General features: G+C 58.8%; 1 protein-coding gene across 1 annotated transcript in view; it reads right to left on the bottom strand.

Moving 5' to 3' along the window:
• Positions 1–10,637: 10,637 nt before the first annotated feature.
• TCERG1L (transcription elongation regulator 1 like) overlaps positions 10,638–22,391 on the bottom strand; it is a 177,222-nt gene continuing 165,468 nt past the window's right edge. The window contains exons 10-12 of the mRNA XM_032882062.1: positions 19,088–19,177; positions 15,096–15,214; positions 10,638–10,821 (exon numbers count right to left, since the gene is read on the bottom strand). Of these exons, the coding sequence (XP_032737953.1) occupies positions 10,665–10,821; positions 15,096–15,214; positions 19,088–19,177 (366 nt within the window). The 3' untranslated portion in view covers positions 10,638–10,664. The remainder of the gene's footprint in view (positions 10,822–15,095; positions 15,215–19,087; positions 19,178–22,391) is intronic.

The following is a 22,391-nucleotide window of genomic DNA, read 5'->3' as shown; positions in this document are numbered from 1 at the left end:
CGGCTCGGCTGCTTTGTCTGGCAGGAAGCCCGGCCAGATGGGAAAGGGTCAGACGCCACACAGAGGAGCAGCTTTCCCAAACCCAGGGCCCTGGCCATGTCGAGCGACACGCTGGGCTCTGCGCTTGGAACCCGGCCCTGCAGGATGTCTCTTGTGCTGTGGTGGAAGGCGGTCTGTTACACAGGAGGTCACAGAACTGAGGACAGGTGATGGCCGTAGGTCTGCAAGTCCATTTGGATCCAGAGAGCACTCCGAGTCCGTTAGTCTGAGCTACAACATCAGGCCGTGGGCCGGACGCTGGTGTTAAATGCTGGTATGGGGAAGTCGCGGAAGTCCCAGGGCAGTGTAAGGGACATGTTCCTTGACACATCTTGCCGGCAGGCGACCTACTGAGAGAAGCATGTGGGACGCCCACCTTTGGAGACCCGCAGACGGAATCAGAGGACTGAAACGGAGAGACCCGTCTCAGACGGGCGTGCTGTTGCGTCGAGCGCCCTCCCTGCAGACGCCACGCCACGCTTGCTCTGAACGAAGGGGAAGGTCGCCTGTCTTCTCCTGGAAACGGCCACCCTGTGTTTCTGTCCACTCAAGGCAGAGGTCACCTTCCAAATGACAGTCTACACAGGGCCAAGACCAGGTAGGACTATCCCTGCGGGGGTGGGCGGATGGAGGGGGACCGTTTGGGGCCACACTGTTCAAGCACACGTGTGTGCACATCCAGGTGCATTCCCAGCACACGCACGCGTGTACATACGCACGTTTGCCCGTCGGCGCTGGCCTCGGTGGGGCGAAGCAGCTGGGCCCGGCCGGCTCATCACTGCGCTGCTGCGGCTGTCAGTGTGCTCTGAGCTCCCCCATCGGGCACGGGCCCCGCAGGGCTCCACCCTGGCCCCGGTCTCAATGTCCCTCAAATGCCAAGGAGATACCGTCCTTGAGAACTCAGCCTAACTCCACTGAAATGAAAACATTACAATGTCTTTGCGCTGCGACTGGCCAGCCGGTCCTCACCCCGCCTCTCCTTAGACTTGGGCCCTGTCCTCCGCCGTTCCAGGACAGAGGGACAGAACATGGAAGCAGGGGACGAGATGGTCTTTTCCCGGCCCCGAGCTGTGTCCAGTGAGCTCCCCGCTCACAAGGGCAGCAAAAGCAAAAAGGCCATGATGAAAAGACAAGTGTCCCTTCTGAGTAAACACCGTGTTGGGCAATCGGTAGCAGCCGTGTATGCAGAGTGTGTATGGGGGCGGGCAGGGGCTCTTTCCACTGACGGAAATGGACCCGCAGGTAGAAATACTGCCTGGGACCCCCAGCCCTGCGATTGAGCTGCTGGGATGCGTTGTGGAGGCAGAGCCCTGGCCGTGAAGATGATCCACGCCTCCTGAGCTGGGCACGGGCAGGGCCGTCTCCTCCCGTCCTCCCCCGCAGTGGGGAGAGCTCAGGTCAAGATGGCATTTAGATGAAGAGGAAGGAGATTCGGGAACGGGGGGAGCTAGGGAAGTGGGCCCTGTGTGTGGCCGGCCCGCCGAGCCCTGGAGAAGCTGTGTCCCCCTTGTGAGCCCGCACGCACCCCCACCTGCGCACCTGCTGGGGCGGCCCCGTGCTGGCAGGACCTGGCATGAGGCTTTCCCTGTGGACGGGACCAGGAGCCCAGTGTCCCTGCTGAGAGCAGTGGAGAGGCGCGCAGGCTGCCGGCCACTGTGGGGAAGGACAGTCACTTGGGCTGTCATCATCCCTCGGTGGCATTTCTGAAAAGGACTCAGACAATATGTTACCTTCTCCTTACTTTGCCTTCCTCCCTACCCCAGCTTGACTAAACGTTTAAGAAACAGTGAAGGCAAACTTCAGGGTCCCCTGAGAGCTCTGGCCACATTGTCCCCAGCAGGCCGGTTCATGCCAGTGTGGTCGGCAGAGCCTTGCCATCCGGCATCTTCACGCCACGGGGGCAGGCAGGCCTCTCGCTGGGACCTGCCAGCCTGGGTGCGTCTGCTGCTCCCGCAGGAGGATCGACCGTGTCACCAGCAACCCCGATGCTGGCCCAGACGAGGGCTGGGGCCCGTGGAGGCAGAAGGGCCCAGGACTGTGAGCGCAGACGTGGCTGGAGTCCTGACCTGTGCGCAGACGGCTCCCGGGATGCGGCTTTGCCTGTTGGGGACCACGTTCCAGAAGGGGAGCAGGGAGCTCGGTGAAGGAGAGCCCTCGGGGAGGCTGGGAATGAGGACGGGGGCCCCACAGAGATTCTCCTAGCGTGGTGGCTGCAGAATGACATGGAGGCCAGCGGCTGGGTCAGGGAGTGGCGTCCCGTCCACAGAGGCCGCGGCTGCAGGTAAAACCCCATCGTCCTTTGGGCATCGGCCAGCCTGGGGCAAAATCTGGGATTGTCAGGACGGGGCAACGTGGGAAAATATCACTGCTCTAGTCTAGGGCCAACTGGCTGGCGCAGGAGCACCCAGGGGCCCCCAGACCCGTCTCAGCTCCTCCCGTGCCAGCGGTAACTGGGCCATTTCTGGAAGCGTGTGCTCGAGCTTCAGAGCAGCTGCCAAGAGAGCCCACGCGGACGACGCGGCACGGGGCCCCATCCCAGCTCTCCTGGGCGGCGGGGGGTGTTGCACGGAGGTGTGGCTCCGTTCCTGGGTTTCTGCACAACTCCTGTCCGCTCACTCTTCCAGCGCCCGAGGCCAAAGGCTCGCGCCAGGCTTTGAAGAGAAGGAGACGCATCCTCCGATCCCAGACGTGCGTGTGGGGGGGAGACGCGGCCCCAGAGCCTGAGAGCAGCTGCTTTCGCTTGTGGTTTGCAAACGGCGGTGGCAACCGGCTAGAGTGTTTGGGCGAGGTGACCGGGCCGGAAGGGACGTGTCCTTCCAGGCTGGGCTCCGCTATACCGCAAATCCCCACAGCGCCCGACGCGAGCTGCCCCTGAAACGCCCAGGGCCCGAGAGCGAGGTGGCGGGAGACGGTCCGGAGAACGGGCTTCCCGTCCCTGCCCTGCCGGGCGCCGGGCTTGCTCAGACCAGGAGTGGGGTCAGAGTGGCGTCCGGTCCCAGGAAATCAGGTGGTTTGAAGTCGCCCATCGGCTTTCTCGGCTCCGGGTGACTGACAGCCACCCATGGGGACCCGGCCCCAAGTGGTGGAGGGCGGGGCAGGGACGACATGGGGACGCGCTCCCCAAACTCAACACGCAGTGAAGCTCGGCTCTTGCCTGGTGAAGGCCGTTCCTGCTTCTCGGGAACAAGGGCAAAGTGAGGTTTGGCAGAACTGGGGAGAAACAGAGCCCGTGTGGACGATGCTACTTTATCTCTTGTCCAGGATGGAAACGGAGACTCAGGGCCCATGAGAGAGGGAGCCCAATGCAGAGGGGAGCCTGATGGCCCAATGTCCCCCGGGGGACCGGGCAATACAGAGGCCACACCTGCCAGAGAGTCCTGGGCTTGCTTTGTCCTCCCAAGACAGGCCCCATAGCAGGTGCACTGCTGTCCTGCTCCCACAGAACCCAGGTCCCAGATGTGCTCCTGCCCCTTGCTGTGCCTCACGGGGCCCCATGGCTGCGGACTCTCCTCAGGGGCCACACAGCCCCGGACCCTCTGTTCCAGCCACTGCTCCCTCGGTGACACTCCCCAGAGTGACCGCGCCATCTGCCTGTTTCTGCTGGTCTGCCTTCCCCGCACCAACATCAACCTTCCAGGGGCAAGGCCCCGTCTGTGTGGCTGCCTGTCGTGTCCTCTGTACTGATGACCAAGTCTTGCACAATCTGGGAGCTTGCTGATAACCGTGGGGCAGATGACTGACTGTGGTGGTTTACGAATGTCACTGTCCTCTCCATGCACATCCTCCTCACAGGCTTCCTGGAAGCCGGCCGGGCTCTGCTGTTTCAGTCACCCCCGAGGCAGAGCGGGGTGCTGGGTCTTTGGGGTAACATGACCCCGGAGGAGGTCACAGTCTGTCAGGAGGCCGCTGGCCGTTCCCCGGGCACATCTTGCTCCCCGTCCTCTAAGCCTCTACACATACTGTTCCCTCTGCCTGCACCCCCCAGGCCTCGGGCCCCCCACTCCTGCTCAGCCTCTGGACCTTGTTCCTATCCCCTTTCTCTCCTCCAGCACACTCGGCCGAGCGCTCCAGGGGGACCCCTCCACCCGCAATAACGGCTCGATCACGGGGTTGACCCCCACCCGTCTGTGAACCATGCGTGAGGCTTCCTTCCAGCAGAGCCTGGGCACAAAGGACAGTCCCTCGCATCCCGGGGGAGCCTCAGTGGTGGGGACAGGGCCGGGGTGTTTGGAGCACAGATTCCGGAGTCAGACAGACCCTTGCTCACTCCTGGCTACCCCAGGACCGGGCAACCTTGAGCGATGGCTTACACCTCCGGACCTCGGATCTTCTGTGAACTGAGGACGGTAACCAACTCCCCCGGGGACTGTGGGGACACTCGACGAGGCAAGGAACAGAAGCCCGGCCCAGAGCGAGCGTTCATCGGATTATCTGCTGTGGTTAGTATCTGTTACGCAGAGATCAAGTAGCCCGGTCGCTTGGAAAGGGGACAGTGTTCCTGTTTCCCGGACCGCAGAGCAAACCCCCGACCTGCTGGCCTAGAGCAGGAGCACGTTTTGTTCTGCCCACGGGCCTGCAGTTCAGGGGGACCCGGCTGGGTGGAGCCGGGGTCTGCTCCCCTTGGGGTCCACGCTGCCTCTCAAAGGCCAGGAGCTCTGCACCCGGCTGTCAGTGCTGCTTGTCCCCCGAGACCCAGCCAGGCCTGACGAGCAGAGCTGTTCCATCCGCCCTTCCCGTGTGGCCCCAGGGAGGCCGCCATGAGCCGGGACGAGCAGGGGAGGCTGGACCCCCTTTAGGGCCTGCCGAGTCCCGCCGCTGCACTTCTGCCACATCCTTGCTGGAGGCATCACAGACCCCGCCCGGGCCCACCCCTGTGACAGCAGGGGCAGCACGCCGCAAGGGCACCTGTGATTGTGGCGAGGGGGTTGCATTTCGGGAGGTTCAGTCCAGCACAGACTCGTACCAGAGCGGAGCGGGCACTGCTCAGTGCTGTGGCCGGGAAGAGCCACCAGAGCCCACGGGGCCCTTGTCGACGGGGCCCTTGTCCTCGTGGCCGTCGCTTTCCTGCAATGAGCATACATTTCTTTGATGATCATTAAGAATCACATTTTTTTAAAGTGTAGTAGAATTTTTAAAGACTGTTTCTTGGAAAAAAAAGAAGTGGGGACAGAGAGGGGTTATATCACATGACAAACATCACCCAAATTCCCTTGAAACAATTCTGTTTGCCTCAAATTCCACTCCCCCTGCCAGAGCAGCCCGCTAACCCCCCTCCCGCCTGACGGCCGCTCTCCCCTGTCGCCCTCCCAGGACTGCCCCGTCACCTCCGCACGGCCCACCCAGCACGCGGTGGTTCTGGACGCTTCCCCTTCGAGCATGTCGCCCCACCGACCCCCACAAGGGCATCACCCCAGTACCTCAGTAGCCTCTCCCGAGGAACTGGGAGGCGTTAACCTGGGTCACATTTCAAATACCTTGTGGGGAAAATGAAAACAAAATGTAAGTATTTGGGGAAAAGAGAAATGGACCACTTTCTCCCACTATCGTTCACGGACACTCTGAAGCAGGTCATTCAAATGAAGCCACAGGAAAATAGGCAGGAGGGACCACACACTTAGGAAGGGGATAAGCCTCGAGCAAATGCAGAGGAGGAATCGTCACACAGCCGCCGGTGAGGAAACCAGCCGGAATGAGTCCGCTTGGATTTCTCCTCTTTTCTGACTCACGAGCTCCAGCTGGATCAGTGCTGCCCGGAGCCCGGCCCCTTCTGAGGAACCCCCACAGGGCTGAGGGGCTGAGCTCTCAGAGGGACCTCCGTCCCGGGCCAGAAGGTCTCCCTGGCGGAGGCGGTGACAGGCGTGGCATCACCAAGAAGGCGTTGCACACAGTCAGGTGGGGAGGAAGACAGGTCATCGCGGAAGGACTCGCCGCCCAGGGCCCCGGGGCTGCCGTGCCGGTGTGGGCGGGAGAGCTGGGCGGGGCTCGGTCCAGAAGACGGGGATTGGCTGCCTGGTGCTTGGGGAGGCAGGGAAAGGGACAGGTTGGTCAGACGTGCCCTGGCAGCTGGGGTGAGGACTCAGGTGGGACACAGACTGGGAGGCTGTGGCCTCTGGGACACGGAGGCCTGATACAGGGACCGAAGGACCCGTCACTCCTGCGTTTGCGGTTTGATCTGGACGCAGCTGATGGACAGGTTCCGAGTTTCCTGCTGGACTTCAGCAGCTCAGAGGTCACGATGGTGTTAACCCAAGTTACCTGGTGGCATTTCAGAGGAAAGGTAAATGCGAAAAAAGGAAGCAGAACTACCCTTTAAAAGACATCTTAGTCTGCTGTCCTTCTATAATGTCATAAATTCACGGGGGAGACTTAAGAAATGAATGACGTCGGCAGCCTTCCGGGTGGCAAGTGTTTGAAACACACACGCAGACACCAGCTGGTTCTGGGTCTTATCCCTGATGACGCCACAGCTGACCTGCCACCTCCGACAGCTTGCCGGCTGACGGCCGGAGGGAGAGAGACGAACGTGACCGTGGATGTCGACGGATCATCTGTCTACGATTTTTAATAATCTAATTTTCTTAGATTCCAAATCACAGTTCTATGAACTGAAATGGAAATTCCCAAACATTGGGTGAGTGTCTGGAACTCTCCGTCGAGGCGGACGGCTGCCTGTGCGTCTCTGAGCACCAAGGTATGGCTGTTTTCCACCTTCCTCCGGCACCAAGGTGTGGACCGCATGATCCCCTGTCCTCCTGCTGATCCCGTTTCTGGGGTAATCCGCGTCTGGATCGACTACTCTTGGAGTCTGGGGATGGTAGCGGTGATGGTCGTGACTAAGTCGAGCTGACAGCAAGCACACGGACGGCCCGGGGTCGGAGTGACCGAGCAGAGTCCACACGGCCATTAGGATCGCAGGACCAGATCCCGGGTCAGCACTCAATGCCGCGTGCCCGGGACAAAGCTGTGCGGGGGCCACCTCCCGCGGGCCTGAAGGAGGAGGACAGGAGCCTGGGTGGAAGCTGTGGCTGCAGGAGGGCCCCTCAGCCCCCGAGCTAGGCCGCACCCTCCTAGGCTGAGCCCCAGGAAGGAAGCTTGACGGACGTGCTGTGCACGGGCTCCGGGGCCACCAAGCAGGGGGAGGGTGTCAGGGAGAGAGTCCGCCCCGGGGCCCTGCAGAGCTCTCGCTGTCATGGGTGATGACCACATTGTGGCCCCAGCGTGGCCGACCATCTCACCAGTTCCCGTCTTCACAAGGCGAGGCTCATTAACTCAGTCGTGTGTCTGAAACCCAGCAGCTACAACAGTCACGGACCACGTGACGTAACAGGAGCAAGGAAGGGAGAGAAAAATCCACGTGAGAATAGGGCGCTGCGACCTCTGCTTCCAGAGAGTCATGGGACCCGAGCTGGGATCGTGCCGTCGGCCCACCACCCCATGTCCCCCAACCCCTCCTGGCACTGCAGACCTCAGCCTTCTCCCCACCAGCCCTTGGTCTTTGGTAGCCCCAGCTGTGGGCGGAGTGGTACTCCAGGTGCCCGGGGAGCCCCCTGGGTTCCTGACACTGTCTCGCCATCCCCATGAGATACCAAAAGCATAACTTCCCTTCAAGAATTGGGATGACGGCCCAGCATGCACAGCCACCACCTTCTCTCCCCGGCGGCTCAGCGCCATGAGGAGTTGGAAGGGCCAGGATCCCAGCTTCTGTAAACCGGACCAAGGTGGTGGGTCCTGCCCTGGAGCAACAAGGTTTCCAAGTTCACCAAGCCTGGGGTAGTCGGGACGAGGGTTATTGAGTACAATAATGAGGGGGCCACTCCCACGTCCCCTTTTTGGTGACCAGCGTCAAGCACCGTGATTCCAGGGAGATAGCTGGTTTGAAGCCAGCAGGTGACGCCCCTACAGGACACCACCCCCCTCACAGGGCCTGGTGCCACCGATGGCACTGTGCCTTCAGCAGGGGAGGGCCAGTGAATTTGGTGGCCACGAGCCTACAGGTGGCATTTTCTATCGCTTACACTGAAGGTCTTGGTCGAGAAGGAGCTTCGTGGGAAGTTGTGCAGTACATAAGCCATTCCGCAAGGGCATGGACTGTGGTCATGGGAGGGAAGGAGAATCGGCCTCTGAGAGATTCATTTTTGTGAAGGTGAATTGCTCCCCATTAACAGTGAGAGGACGTCATGGGAGGAACCAGGGAAAGGGCTCCGTGTGGGACACTGAGCAAGAACCAGTGGTGAGGGAGACACTGGCCCGGCTTCGTAGGAAGTGTCTGGGGCGTGTGGACTCCCAGCTCTGTGCCCACCCATGCTCCCCTATCCTCTCTATCGCCCATGTCCCGATCGTGTGCCTTCCAAACCCCGCCACCAGTGGGCCGCCCTGCCCAGCCCGCAGATCAGTGGGGATCCGTCCTCTCCCAGGGAAGTTAACAGGACTGTCCTTCAGGAGAGCTCATGCTCTGCCCCAGAGAGACGTGCGTCCACCTGCTCTCAGGGGCCACGCCTGACTGGGGAGGGTGGGCTGCAGCCAGCACAGCAGGACGTGTGACCCCTCCGCCAGGCCGCGGCTCTCGCCCTCAGCTGACGGATGACGAGGAGTCTGCGGGCAGCAGGGACGGGCATCAGCCAGGGAGCAAGGTGCCGAGGGAGCACGGGGCCCCAGACGCCTTCGAGAACTACACGAGCCGGTCTTGCCCACATCGTCCCCATCTTCCGCTCATCGCCGCCGCGCGGGTCCACTTCACGCCAGGTGGGTCCAGCGAGCGCTCAGGGCTGTGGGGCAGGTGCCATCATTCTGTGCTGGCTGCCAGGCAGCGAGTCCCCACCAGGGCCAGCGGCAAGTCAACTGGTTCTCGAGCGGACAGTCCAGAAGGCCGCAGGGGCACGGACGTGCGAACCTCACAGTGGCCGGAAGCCCCCGCTCCGTCTCTTTCCCGGCTCCCCGTGCCGAGCCCCGCACAGCCAGCAGCCCCCCCACCTGACATCTCTCGGGGTGCTGCTGGGCAGAGCGTGTCCAGCACGCCGCCGCCCCACGAGAGACGCCCCGGCACGCTGTGGGGGTGGGTTCCAGCCCTCCCGGAGCCACGGCCGCAGCTCTCCAGCGAGCTCCCAGCTCCGCACGGCTCAGGGGGGCAGGGGGCCCACACCTGCCCCACCTGCTCCCCTGCAGGCGCCGCTCTGAGCCCTGGGGGTGATGGCTGTTACTCCCCGGTCCTCCGGAGTACCTGTGCTCACTAGCCGCATTACTCCAGGGCCGCACTCTAGCCTAATAATTCTCTCCATTAAATTGCTGTGTTCTGGGCGACCTCTCCAGCCCCCTCCCTCTCTGGGAGCTTTGTACTACCCCCTCAGCGGGCTCTGCTTCACTGACACTGAGTAAGCCTGGCTTTGCTGCCCACCAAAGGAATAAAGAAATGAAGATAAATAAACAAATAACATTAAAAACTCTCTGTTCAGTTTACAAGGCCGTCTCTACTTCCGGACCCTCAGGGAGCGTCTGCCTCCTGGCGTAGGCCTCCTGCTCACGCCCTGGGTGTCCAAGCCACGGCGTCCCGGCTGGACCTGAGCAATGTCCCCAGAACCCAGATCCCGGAACCAACATGGGAGCTATGCTCACCGCACTGGTGCCGAGCCCAGAGACCCGCCGTGACCAGTTTTGTCCTAATACGTGTGGTGGAACTGACTGGGCGGGCGAGGATGGGTGTCCCCGTGCGTGGGGACACCTGCAGCCCCTCCGAAGAGAGGCTCCGTGAACCATGTGATAAACACAGAACGATTAGGAGAGCACCTTAGCTGGGCTGTTGCCGACACGGCTCCTCCCAGGCCCAGGGCCTAAAAAGCAAGATTTTCGTTTGCGCTCTCCTCAGCCTTTGTACGGACGCACCAACGTTTTCACGAATCTTTCAAGACACAGTGTCTTCGCTGAAATACATTTCTGCCTCCGAAGATTGTGTGAGAAGTCTTACCACAAAGCCACACTGGTTTAAAATATTTATTAATTAAAAAAAATTTAAAATTCTTTTTATACAAAGATGATGAGAAAAATCTCATGCAAACTCTGGGCTTACAATAAAAATAACTCAAATATTAATATGATGATTTTGTACAAAATAATTCCATTTTAAGTAGGACCTCTGGCAGCGCAGCCGCCCTCTCCGGGCCCGGCACCCCCTCGGGGACAAGGCGATGCCTGTCGACTCCTGCAGGGGCCCAGGGTCCACGTGCAGAGATGCTCACGGTCGTCACTATGATTGGTGATGAATGTCCTACGGCTACTACTCAGAACACGGCACCAAGACCCAGCACACTCGCGGAAGGAGCTCGGCATCGAGGACGCACGAAGGTTTCCAGAAAAGTTTCAGATAATCGGCTCAACTCATGAAAACGCCTGGAGACGGTTATAGATGTTTCTGCTGAGTTACAAACCCGCAGCAGATTTATAATTTGTATATATTACAAGGAATTTGCATAATTAAAACAACTAAGGGAGCGACCTACCACGGCAATTAGAAATGCGTCAAACTCGGAATGTCGTACAAAAGAGCTTCAATATGAAACAGTAACCCTCGGAGAGCAGCCCGCGCCCCGCGCCCCACACCGCCCCGCACCTGGCTTGTCGCGCTGCTTCCACACTCATCTCATTCTCCGTAGCCTGAGTCTGTTTTCCTTGTCCCGTTTCTTAAGGATAAGGATGAATTGGTTGAAAAAATGCTCCTGGTCCTTCTTTTTTTGAACAAGTCGAAACCTTTGATCCCGGCCGTACTTCTCCGCAAACTCCTTGAATGTGGTCCTGAAAAACAAGAGCTTTCCTGAGAAACCGCTGCCCTGGGGGTGGGTGTGACGTTTCTTGGCATCGCCTGGGGGTGGACAGCCCTTTCACCAGACCTGGCTGTCATCCGGCCACAGGGAAAGGACATGAGGTAGACGGGGTGGGGGGCCAGGGGTACGGGGACAGGACATGGGGCAGGCCATGGGGAGGGGCAGGACGTGGGGCAGTTTGGGGACGGGGCAGGATATTGGGCAGTTTGGGGACAGGGGCGGGATATGGAGCAGGGACGGGATGTGGGGCAGGTGGGGGACAGGGCCGGGACCTGCGGCATGTTGGGGAACCCTGGCAGGATATGGGGCAGGTTGGGGACATGGACAGGACATGGGGCAGTTTGGGGACAGGGGCAGAATGTGGGGAAGGTCGGGGACAGGGGTGGGACCTGCGGCATGTTGGGGAACCCTGGCAGGACGTGGGGCAGGTAATGGACTGAAGGCTGTAACTATGGCCTCTCACCCATGCCCCACCTGCTCCCGTGCTGGGTGTCACTCCCCCTGGAGGGACTGGCAGGGACCTGATCCCCTGAACCCTGCTATGGCTCCGTCTCACCAGCCTCTGGCCTCTGTCCCTCAGAGCTGGCCACCGCCCACCTGCGCCCACCACTGCCATGGCTGCCAGGGTCCCCTCCTGTCCGTGGCTCTTTTGGTCTCCTGGCTGCCCCAGGCCACTCTTGCTGGCCCTGGGCCCCGCGCGCCTGTCCTTGCTTGGAACTGGTCACCACTGGAAGGCAGCGTGGCTTGTTTGGGGAGCCTCGCCCTACACTCAGGATCCTTCCTGGCCCTTGCCATGGTCACAACCACGGTAAGCCCTACCTTTGTCACTTACTCCGCCCCTGCCCCCACTCCACGGGCAGCATCGTTATCCTCTGCGTTTCCCACTGAAGGTCCCGAATGTCTGGCCCAGGGACCGTGTGTGGATGTCCCCACGTATCAACCAAGCGGCTCCAGGGCTGCGGAGCCAGGGAGACCAACACGGGGTCTGGGGAGGCTCACAGGGCAAACGGGACTCCCTTGCAGGAGCAAAGGGCACCTTGCGGAGCTTGGGGTCCTACGGCTCCCCTCCCCCCAGGCCTGAGCTCACAGCGGAACAGGTATTGGGGGCGGGGCTGAGCGGCAGGAGGCAGCTGGGATGCTCATGCTCAGTCCAGGGCACCCTCTGGCTCCCCCATTTCTCCTTGCAGAGAACCCTGTATTCTGCTGCAGACGTCAAATTGTTGTACTGAATGATTATAGTGCAATAGCTTTTCTGTACACGAACAACAGCATCACACAGATGGGGCTGTTAGGACCCGGGTTCATCCCCTGCGGTTACCAGCCCCCCTCTTCTTCCTCAAGTACCGCTGGGTCCCTGGTCATGCCCTGGGGTCCTGCCTGCTCAGGGGCTTCTCAGAAAGAAACCCCTTCTCTCTGGTGCTCTCCACCCTTCTTCCCTCTTTCCTCCTTGCTGTGGATGGAAGTTCCATGTCCCACAGAATCATATATTGACCTCTCCTAACCCCCGGGTGCTGGTACCAGAAAGTGGGGCCTTTGGGATGACGGTGGAGCCCCATGATGGGCTCACTGCCCTTGTAAAAGGGAGCCCAGGTTGCCCCCTGCTCCTTCCCCATGTGGGGACACAGAGGCAAGACAGTTGTCTACGAGCCAGAATGGGTCTCACCTGACCCCACAGCCCTGGAGCCCTGATCTCGGACTCCCAGCCCCCAGAACTATGAGAAAGAATTCTGTGTTGCCTGGTTTGTGGTAATTTGTTAAGCAGTCCAAATGAGCTAAGACCCTTTTTCCTTTCTTCCCTCCAAGATGAAAATCACAGGGTTTGTTACTTTCTTCACTTGTGTGGGTAGCAGTCTAAGCAATTCCCAGTTAGGGGACAGGAAGAGATCCTGTCTGCAAGGCCTTACTCTGGGCACTTCCAAAAAGAAGTGTCCCTGGAAAGAAAGGGAAACTTACAAATCTGTGGCCCCACAGCCATGCCGGAGGGGATAGCCTGGCTTCTGCTGGCCCTGGTGAACCATCCAGTGGGCCTGGGGAATGCTCTGGGTCATGGACATAGCATCCTCATTTTCCCTCTGGAAGCTGGGGACACAGCCCACATGTACAGAGACAGAGGGGGCCACTATGACCTCCCAGAAGGAGCACAGAGTACAGATCCCATAGCCTCACCAGCAGCCCAAGGAGAGGCCCCCTGTGGCTCCCAGCCCCATCCATCCCAAGACCCCGAGAGCTGGGCAGGGGGCTGGCTCTGGCTCTTTGTTTGGCTGTGGGGACAGGGCCAGAGCTAAGAAGCACTGAGAGGCTGCCTGAGGGATGCTCAGATGGTCCATGTTGAGCTCACCTGGCCATCCAGCGTGCAGCGACTCAAACTGCACATCTTCTACTAGAACACCCAGGGAGCGGCAGGAAGAAAAGGACATATGCACCAGAGTCACTCATTTTCCCTGTGTGTGTGTGTGTGTGTGTGTGTGTGTGTGTGTGTGTGTGATTATTCTCCTAATTGCTTAATGCATTCTGAATATTTTCTCCTTTGTTTTCATAAGAGGAGGAGAAATGTGTTGGCTTATTGTTAACATTTCACCAATGGAAAGATCAAGAATATTATGTAAAAGTTCCTGATGATGATGTTGGTGATGGTAATGATGGTGATGAACATGGTGGTGGTGATGATGCTGGTGATGTTGGTGATGGTGATGGTGATGATGTTGGTGGTAGTGATGCTGATGGTGGTGATGGTGGTGGTGATGGTAGAGATGGTGGTGATGGTGGTGGTGATGGTGGTGGTGGTGATGGTAGAGATGGTGGTGATGGTGGTGGTGATGGTGGTGGTGGTGATGGTGATAGTGATGATGTGGTGGTGATGGTGATGGTGGTGGTGATGGTGATGTTGATGGTGGTGGTGATGGTGGTGATGATGGTGGTGGTGATGGTGGTGGTGGTGGTGGTGGTGGTGGTGATGGTGATGATGGGCTCCCTTTCACCAAGCTTCTTTCAGGTACCAGGCACAGTTTGCTTCCCTGCCTGCACCCTGCAGGGAGCCTCCTGGAGCTGTGTTGCCTGCAGATGAGACCTGAGACCAGAAGCTCAGAAACGTGTGATGCTTCACCCACTGCCGCACTGAGGAGGGCCTGAGCAGGCTGTGCCCAGAGACAGGGGCTCCAGATCATCTCCTCTCTCCTAGGGTCACCATGTGGGGGACACAGAAAAGCTGGTGTTCTCATCTCTAATGGTAGAAAAGCACAATTATGAATGTCTAGATGCACAGTTGCTTTTCTGGATTAGCATTTTGTGACGGGGATCATTCAGGCTACATTTTCTCCCGTTCAGAAAATATCTGCTCTTTAAACTCCCGCAGTTTTGTCAGAACCCAACATCCAGTTACCGACCCAGAGAACTGGACAATCTCCCACAACATATGGGACCTCAGGTCTTCATAGAAAGCAACATCAGTTAACATCTATTTAAAAACGATGCTGTACTAAGGGATTATTATAAAATACTAACACATATATGTCCACTTAGACATAATGTCCTAACCCCAAATGAAAATAAACCATAATCACTTTTTGCTTATAAAAGTGATAGTTCTGTAATTTCAGAAGTAGTATACATTCACTACTTTTTAAATATCAGTCAATGGGAACTAATTTTTAAGAACAGTGAAGTCCACGTACATTTCTAATTTCTGACGTCAACCCCCTGTGGGCTTGTTCTATTTCGTGAGAGTGATGTCCGTTATTGTAGGTGCATTTTGGCAACAATGTTACCAGGCCCATTTACTCCGGAGAGTGCACCTCCTGTCTGCGCCCCAGCCGACCAGTAAGGCGTCTGGAGCCAGTGGGGTTGGGGGGATTCGTGTTCCTGCTGCTGTCCGTGGCCTGTGTGTTCAGTCTCTGATCCCTAGATCTGAAGTAAGACCCCCCCCTCTAAGTGCTGACCTGCTGATCATTTAGACCGTGGGGTCAGGGATGCCAGGCTGGAAAACCAGGCATCCAGGCAGTGGAACGGAGGGACCGTGGCGCAGGTGGGGGGCGGGGGGCAGGGATCACGGTGGCCACTGGAAGGCTCACTCCCCCTCGGCAGGGAGGACGCGGGCTTCCCTCCCCAGGGGGTCGCCGCCATCACACTCGTGGTGTCTGGGGCCCGCTGGGGTGTGCGGTTTAACAGACACAGACCGTGAGAGCCGTCTTGCGGTCACGGGCAAACGTCCAGCCTTGGGGACTCCCAACGTCTGTTTCGTCTCCGTACCTGGGTGACACCTTAGACTCCTCCAGAAGCTTTTTGAATTCTTCTTTGGCGAGCAGCAGTTTGCTTTTCTTCTCCTTGTATTCTTCTTTTATCCTTGTCTTCACGAACTGTTCAAATATCTTAAAACACACACACAAGAAAGGTATTACGAGGCTGCGCATCAGAAAGGAAACCTCGGGTTTCAAACACAGCACGAAAGGACGGCCAGAGGGTCTGTGGTTCGGCCCTTCTTCTCCGTAGCAGCTGGGGCTGAGGCCGGAGCCCTTCGGGGAGGCGCTCTCAGCGTCATGAGACAAGTGTCTGCCTGATGAAGCCTGGGTCCCCACGAGGCACCGTCTCGGGGCCAAACCCCGAATCGGCCCTGCCCGGGCAGGTGCGGGATGGGCGGCGCAGCCCTGTCCGGAGGCCACGGGAGCTACTGAGGGTCCCAGACGCCCGGCCCCGCTGCCCCCGTGGTTCTGGTCTGGGAAGGCTGTGAGTAGCTTGTCCGGTCACACACCGTCTGGCTGACAGTCACATCGCCGCTGGTAGTCCCAGTAACACGTGAGATTGTGTCGTCTGTTCTAGTCAGTTCCTCAGGAACATAATTGGTATTTGGGTCTCCAAATAGGATTTTACCTTCGTGAAAGGAGAGTCAACCTGGCATCTCTGGTTCCCCACCCGCCAGTCCCCAAGAAGACCGCCTGTGAGCGGGGGGGTCTGGTCATCGGGGGCGCATGCGGACACGGGAGGCCTCTCCTGGGCATGTCAAGGAGCCTCTAGGCAAAGCCCCCTGAGTGCAGGCCAGATGCTCAGCCGCCGCACTAGCCCCCGGCTGACAATAGGTGGGTTTTGCAAGCTAAGCCAAAGGGAAAACCACATTCCCTAGCCTAAAGGGACGGGTGTGGTCTGGCAGGCAGGTGCCCCTGTGACTCTGGGACTGTAGCTCGTGCAAACCGCCAGCTGCCAGCACAACCGCACGACGCCGCACGACGCCGTGGAGCCTGTCTGCAGCCGCCCCTGGAGGATCCTCCCTCGCCAGGACCGGGCGGCTCGTCGCTCTGACAGTGGCAAGTTGTCATTTATGCATCCGAGCCTAGAGGAGGCTCGTGCTGTCAGAGCCCTGAGAGCTTAAGAGAGAAGACACTGGAGATAATTCCAACGTGTGTGCAAACATAAATAAAAAGATGGTGAAGATCGCACGTGTGATCACGGAAGGTCAATACACAGCACTCCTGAGCCAGCCCGGTCCCTGGCCACGGCAGGCGTGAGTCTGACCCGTGGGCTCTGGGGTGTCCCGCGCACCTGCCCCAGAGCGGGAAGGGGGACACGCCCCATGGCCACGGCAGGGGCGTTCTCCGGTTCTCTCGGTAACCACCAGCCTGACGGGGTTGAGAAAACGGAAGCCGCTCTCCTCCGGGCGAGTCAGCCTCCACGGGAGGCGCCAGGAGCGGGATGGAAACCGAAAGGGCGGGCCTGTACGTGGAAGTAAGAGCAGGGTCCGCTCCTCGCACCAGCAAGGCCTGTGGTGTCCTAACGCTGCAGCTGTCTTACGATTTAGGTTCCTAGAAAAGGCGAAGGCAGGCTCATCACCCACACAGAAGCACAGGGCTCCGTCGCAAGTCAGAGTTTCTATTCGTTTTGAATCTGGACAGAAGAAACCCTGCCCGGCTGTGGGGTCGGAGGCTGCAGGGACCCCACTTCTCCGGTGCCAGAGACTGCAGGGACCCCACTTCTCTGGTGCCGGAACCACCAGCCCAGCGAACCCGATTTCTCTCCTCCCCTTGGGGCTGCTGCTCCGCTGAGGCTGCTCTAAGCCAACGCGCGGGTCTCCTTCCCTCTTCGACCCATGATGCTACTTTCATTCGAAGCTGGGCAGGACTTTTTAAAAGAGGCCCCGCTCGCCCTTACCTCCTTACGGCACAATCTATGGTAATAAAAAGGAAACGTTCTCTGTTAGCACGGAAATGGGTCTGAGAGGTGCCCTCCGACCCCTAATCTGGGCTTAGTCACTTCTCCCCGATAGGCCCTGGTGGCGGCAAGGGGGCGATGGGCCACCAGGAGCTTCAGCTCCCCCAGAAAAACGCACCCACACCTTTGTAGGTAGGATTGGGTGTTCAGACGGTCCCAATACTGCTTCCTTCCCCAGGGGAGCTCTCTGGCACTGCCGGCCTGGGCGGCCCACAAGGCAGCTTCCTGCTGCTCCTCATCAGGCCTCCATGGCCTAGCTATAGGCTAGCGACACAGGCCTGCAGGGTCCTGGGGCTTCCCAGGGGTCCGAGGGAGTACTTGGTGTGAGCTGACATTCCAGTCTGACCGGTCTCCGGTGCACATCCAGGTCTGGGCCCGGGGTCCCGGTCCCCAGGAGGCTTAGCCTGCCTGCCCGGCACCTGCTGCTCTGGCCATGGCTGGAAGGACAGCTCCGTGGGCTCCCCGCGCCCCGGGTCGGGGGAACCGCTCAACGCCACAGCCACCTGTGCCCCTTATGCCCCACTCGCTCAGAGGCAGGAAGAAAGCCTGAAACCGTAAACGGGCTGTTTCTCTAAGGGTGGGTAGCCTCACTTCCTCAGCCTCCCCCAAAGGGTTAATGCCTTCCAAACACCTCTGTGAACTGGAGAGGACCGTCCTGACTGCCTACAGATGTGCCGACGGTCGGCAGATGTGAGCCAGCGCGCTCCTCACCGCGGCAGAGAAACAAGCTTCTTCTGTGTTTTCAGAGTCGAGTTGTCAGACTTTCGGTCCTTAATATTACAACAAAAGGGTGAGACAGAATCGGTGATTGCCGTCCACAGTTTTCTTTGGATTCTATGTGTATAATCTAATCTCATCCGCCTCTGTTGTGACTCTTCTCTTTCTTTCTTTCTTCCTTTGGAGCCACTGCTAGCACATTTTCTACATTTTTAAATGTTTCTTTCTGGAAAATACAGCTCACGGGGAATGCAGTGCAAGGACCATTAATTCTAAGGTCGTGAATGGTCCAAGGTCTGTATTCTAAAGTGGCCAGTCTAGGGCTGGCCTAGACTGCGCTGGGGGTGGGGGTAGCCGGGGGCTCTGCCGTCTCTGGGACCATCAGGGTCCACAGTCCTGAGGCTCTGCCTGGCTGTCTGGTCGCTTCCCTGGTCATCCCAGCACGGGCTGGAAGGAACTTCACGCCACGACAGAAAGGAAGATAAAAGAGCCCTTTCTGTCCCCCTGGCCCCGGGCCTTCCTGACCCCGTACAGACCGTGGTGACCCAGCCCCCCGCTGAAATAACTCTCAGGCCCCTCTGTTTTCAGGGGCTGTTCTTGAGGACCCGCTCTCCGTGTGCAGGAGGGAGAGACAGGATTCCCTTGGGAACCAGAGACAAGGACATCCAGATCTTCTGGAACTGATGCCAGGGCCCTTCTGGCCGGGCTCCGGGGAGACCCTCTCCCCCACCAGACCCTGGCTGAGCTGTGCAGGCCCGCACGTCATGGCTTCGGCCCCTCCCCTGGCGGTCAGCACAGCCGTCCCTCTGTCCGTCTGCCTCGTCTGGGAAGCAGTACTGGCTCCGTGACCTGCTTTGTCAACAAGCCAGGGCAGACTCGTCAGGTGAAACTATCCTCTGATGCATTCCTGAGCTTTCTGGGGACCCGCGTTCTAGAACCTCCCTCCCCCTGCTCCTCCCTTCACTGGGCCGTCTTCTCCTTCCTTGTTATCAGATACGACCGTAAGTCTCCCTAACACACTCTTCTGGGGTGTGGTCAGTGTTCCCAGCACAGGTAGCCCCATCCTCGAGTGGGAGGGTCTTCCCTGTGGGGTCACCCCCGATGGTCTGCTAGGCACAGGGAGGGGTCACCTTCCCCGGCCCGGTCACCGTTCCCGCCCACCAGCTCACAAGCGAGTACACTCCATCTGCAACCCTCCCTCCCCTCTGACCACACGACATGGCACGACACGACATGACACGACAGGCGAGCATCCCCCGGCGGGGACGGGGGCCGTGCAGGTGTGCGCGTCTGGAACCCACCACCACGCCTCGCCCCCGCCTTACCTGCTTCCGCTCCTCCGAGTTTAGCAGGAGGTAGCGTGGATCAAACACGATTTTATGTAACTCTTTCTCCCAGGTAGAAAACGCTGACACCTGAAGAAAGATATGCAATAGAGTCGCTTTCAGCATCCAAGGCTGAGCCAAAAACGGGGCTGAAATGATCACTGGTGGGAACAGCATTAAGGGACCCCAGGCTCAGCAGCGCGCCCAGCTCTCTAGGAAATCCATGCTTGGAGCATTGGAAGATTTGACTCCTACACTCGCGACAGGCACGACACTCACGACACGTGAGACACTCGCGACACTCACGACACTGTCTTCCTTGGGTTTCTTCCAGAGCCACCTGCCTCTGATCGGAAGCCCCGGTTACACCCAGGGAGCCGGGGCATTCTGGGATGTCATGTCTTGGCTGAAACGTTTGTGAGAACCGTCAGAACACCACGGCCACGACAGGGGCAACTTCTTGCAAATACTCTGAGTTTAGTGTAGTTTTAGCTAATTTTCTAATCAATATTTAAACGTTTTCAGGAAGGTCATTTTTTTAAACAAACTATCTTATTTTACGGTGGTTTTAGATTTACAGAGAAGTTGAAAGAACATTACAAGCCGACACGTCTTACCCGGTTTCCCACACTGTTAACACCTCGCATGGGTATGGACCCCAGGTCTGTCTACACTATTGCTACCCAAGGTCCTCACGTGCAACTTCTTAAGTTTGCACGTGTGCTTCTTCTTCTCGTGAGGGTCCCACCCATGACATCACGTGACAGTAAGCATCGCATCTCCCAAGGCCCCTCTGGGCTGTGAGCATTTCTAGACTTTCCCTGCTGTTTTGACCGTAATGGCTTTGATGAGTGCTGGTCACGCCGTGGACGCCGCTCCGCCAAATGCTCTCAGCTTTGCTCATGACAAGACGGGGTTCTGGGTCCCGGGGGAGGAGCCCAGAGCCAGGCACTCGGTCAGCACATGCCCTCGTGGTTCTCACTGTCGCTGTGACTGACAGCAGGTCGGTGTTGGCCCCGACCCCCTGGCTGGGGTTGCTGTCCCCGGATCTGTCCTCCGAACATCCACTCTCGGTCCCCCTTCCGTGCTCGGCTGCTGGGGGAGCCACTCTGTACAGCCCACGCTCGGGGCCCCACCCCAGTCTGGGGGCAGGGGGGTCCAAACACTGGTCAGTTGGAATTCTGGAGGGGACGGTCACCCATTTCCCACGTCGACTTCTTTATTCCCTCACTGACCTGCCCACGGACTCGTGGCTGTTTATTCCGCAATCTGGGCGACTTGCAGCTTGTGCTCGAGCTGCTCCAGCTTTGGCCATGGAGGGCTTGGCCAGCGGGCTGCTGTGTGCCTTTGGCTACACTGTCATTGTGGGGGGTGGGGCACCTCCTTATTTCCTGGAACTTCGAGGCCTCTCTCCCGCCTCAGCCCCGGAATCAGACAATTCTGCGGGAATCCCGGCCCCTGTTGAAGGACTGAGACAGCCGAGTGTGCCGGGGGCTGTGGGACGTGCAGCTTCCGGCTTCTCCCCACTGACAGAGCACGGAAATGTTTAAGTCATTCCACCATAGTGCACTCGCTTAAAAACATCGACTAAACATTGCCTCTGCCGTAGGCCCCGTGCTGCGTGCTGAGGACCCAGAGGAAGTCAAGGTCCCTACACCGGAAAGCACGTGGTCTGGGCTCAGGCAGTTAAGGAAGCTCACGGCCTCCCGGGAGGCACCTGTGGCGGAGACGTGCCCGGGCGCCAAGGGGAGCCTCCACCAGCTCCGGGGTGAGAATCCAGAGCGTAGACTCTTCTGGAACACGGACACTCGTCAGGCTCCTGAAGGGATGGGATGGGTCTGAGAAGGGCTGCCTGGGTGCCACGACCACGTTCGTGAGCTGAAGGGACATCGGGGCTGTGGGGGGCAGCACAGTTGGGGGTGCAGGAGCCCAGGAGGAGCCGGAAGCAGTGGCAGCGTCCCAGGCAGATTGAGGAAGCTGAGCCTGGTCCCTCGGGGGCCACGGCCACAGGTCACGTGCATTTCAGGAAGGGCTCCTCTGGGACTGGGTGGGGCGTAGGGGAGATGGGGGCTAACGGGCCGCTTACCACCCTTTCTCCCTCTTGCCTTTGGACACGTCACGGCATTCCCAGTAGAGACACTGTCCTAATGTGCTTTAGTTGTCCAGCCTAACATGTGGGTTTTTTTTTTAATGGACACTTTCTATCTTTTCTAATAAAAATAAAAGCCCCTTTTTAATATTCATGAACTGCATTCCTGGGCAGGACGACCCAGTCTCCCCGCAGAGACTTTCTCCCAAGGACTGAGAACATGATGAAATGTGGACCAGCCGCAGGGACAGGGGCTTCCCTGGGGAAGTGTCCAGACAGACTGACCCCGCGGTTCTCTGCCCCTGACCACAGCAGCGCCGGGGCACTTGCCGAGAGACGTCGTGGGCAGCGCAACTCAGCCCACACAGACAGGCTCCCAACCACCCCGGAGGGCCCCAGCAGATACCCCCATCTCTGCTTCCTAGGGAAGGCAGAGCATGGCTGAGAATAGGACAATTTTTATTAGAAAAGATAGAAAGTGTCCATTAAAAAAAAAATACCCACATGTTAGGCTGTGTTTGGAGGGTTTTGCAGTTCTGGACGTGTGATACGATCACTCTTTAAAAATTAATAGTATATGGTTGCCTCCAAAGGAAATCCCATCTGCGCGTGAGGCGGGAGAAGCCGTCTCAGCAGGGACTGTCATTTACAATGACAGAACAGGTATTGTCCTACCCTCTGGGGGCCAGGCCAGCAGGTGCCACTCAAGTTCGGGGAACAGTGGCTGCGGTGGACAGAGGCGCAGCCAGGCGGGGGGCCCAGGGCTGGGCATCACAGCAGAAGGGGACCTTCACAGCCATGCGTGTGACGGGGGCCCCCTTGGGCTTCGTCCGTGAGGCCCAGCTGTTCCCAGAGGACTCGCTCCTGATAACCGCAGGTGGGACGGACCGTGAGAATCGATTTTGAGGAAAGCCTGACTCCCTGGACCTGGGCCTCCCGTGTCCCCAGGGTCATGTCTTGGTTGGGAAGCTCACCCCACGGGGCAGGGCTGGAGGCTGCCCGTCTCCTGCTGAGCCATCAGGAGCCCTCTTCAGCCTCATGGCCACCAGTGCTCCCTGCCACAGCCCCTCCATGCCAGTGTGGCTGACTTCCCCACAGCTGGCAGGAGAGTCTGCATGGACGTCCGAGTCTTAGAGAATGTTCTGTCCCAAACCCCACCATCCTATTCACTGACCTACCCCTTCTCAAGGGAGGGGATGATCCCGGGGTGCACCC

The sequence above is a fragment of the Lontra canadensis genome, unplaced genomic scaffold (genome assembly GCF_010015895.1).
Source record: "Lontra canadensis isolate GAN:19392208 unplaced genomic scaffold, GSC_riverotter_1.0 scaffold79, whole genome shotgun sequence".
In the NCBI taxonomy this organism is placed as follows: domain Eukaryota; kingdom Metazoa; phylum Chordata; class Mammalia; order Carnivora; family Mustelidae; genus Lontra; species Lontra canadensis.
This window is presented reverse-complemented; position numbering and strand designations above follow the sequence as displayed.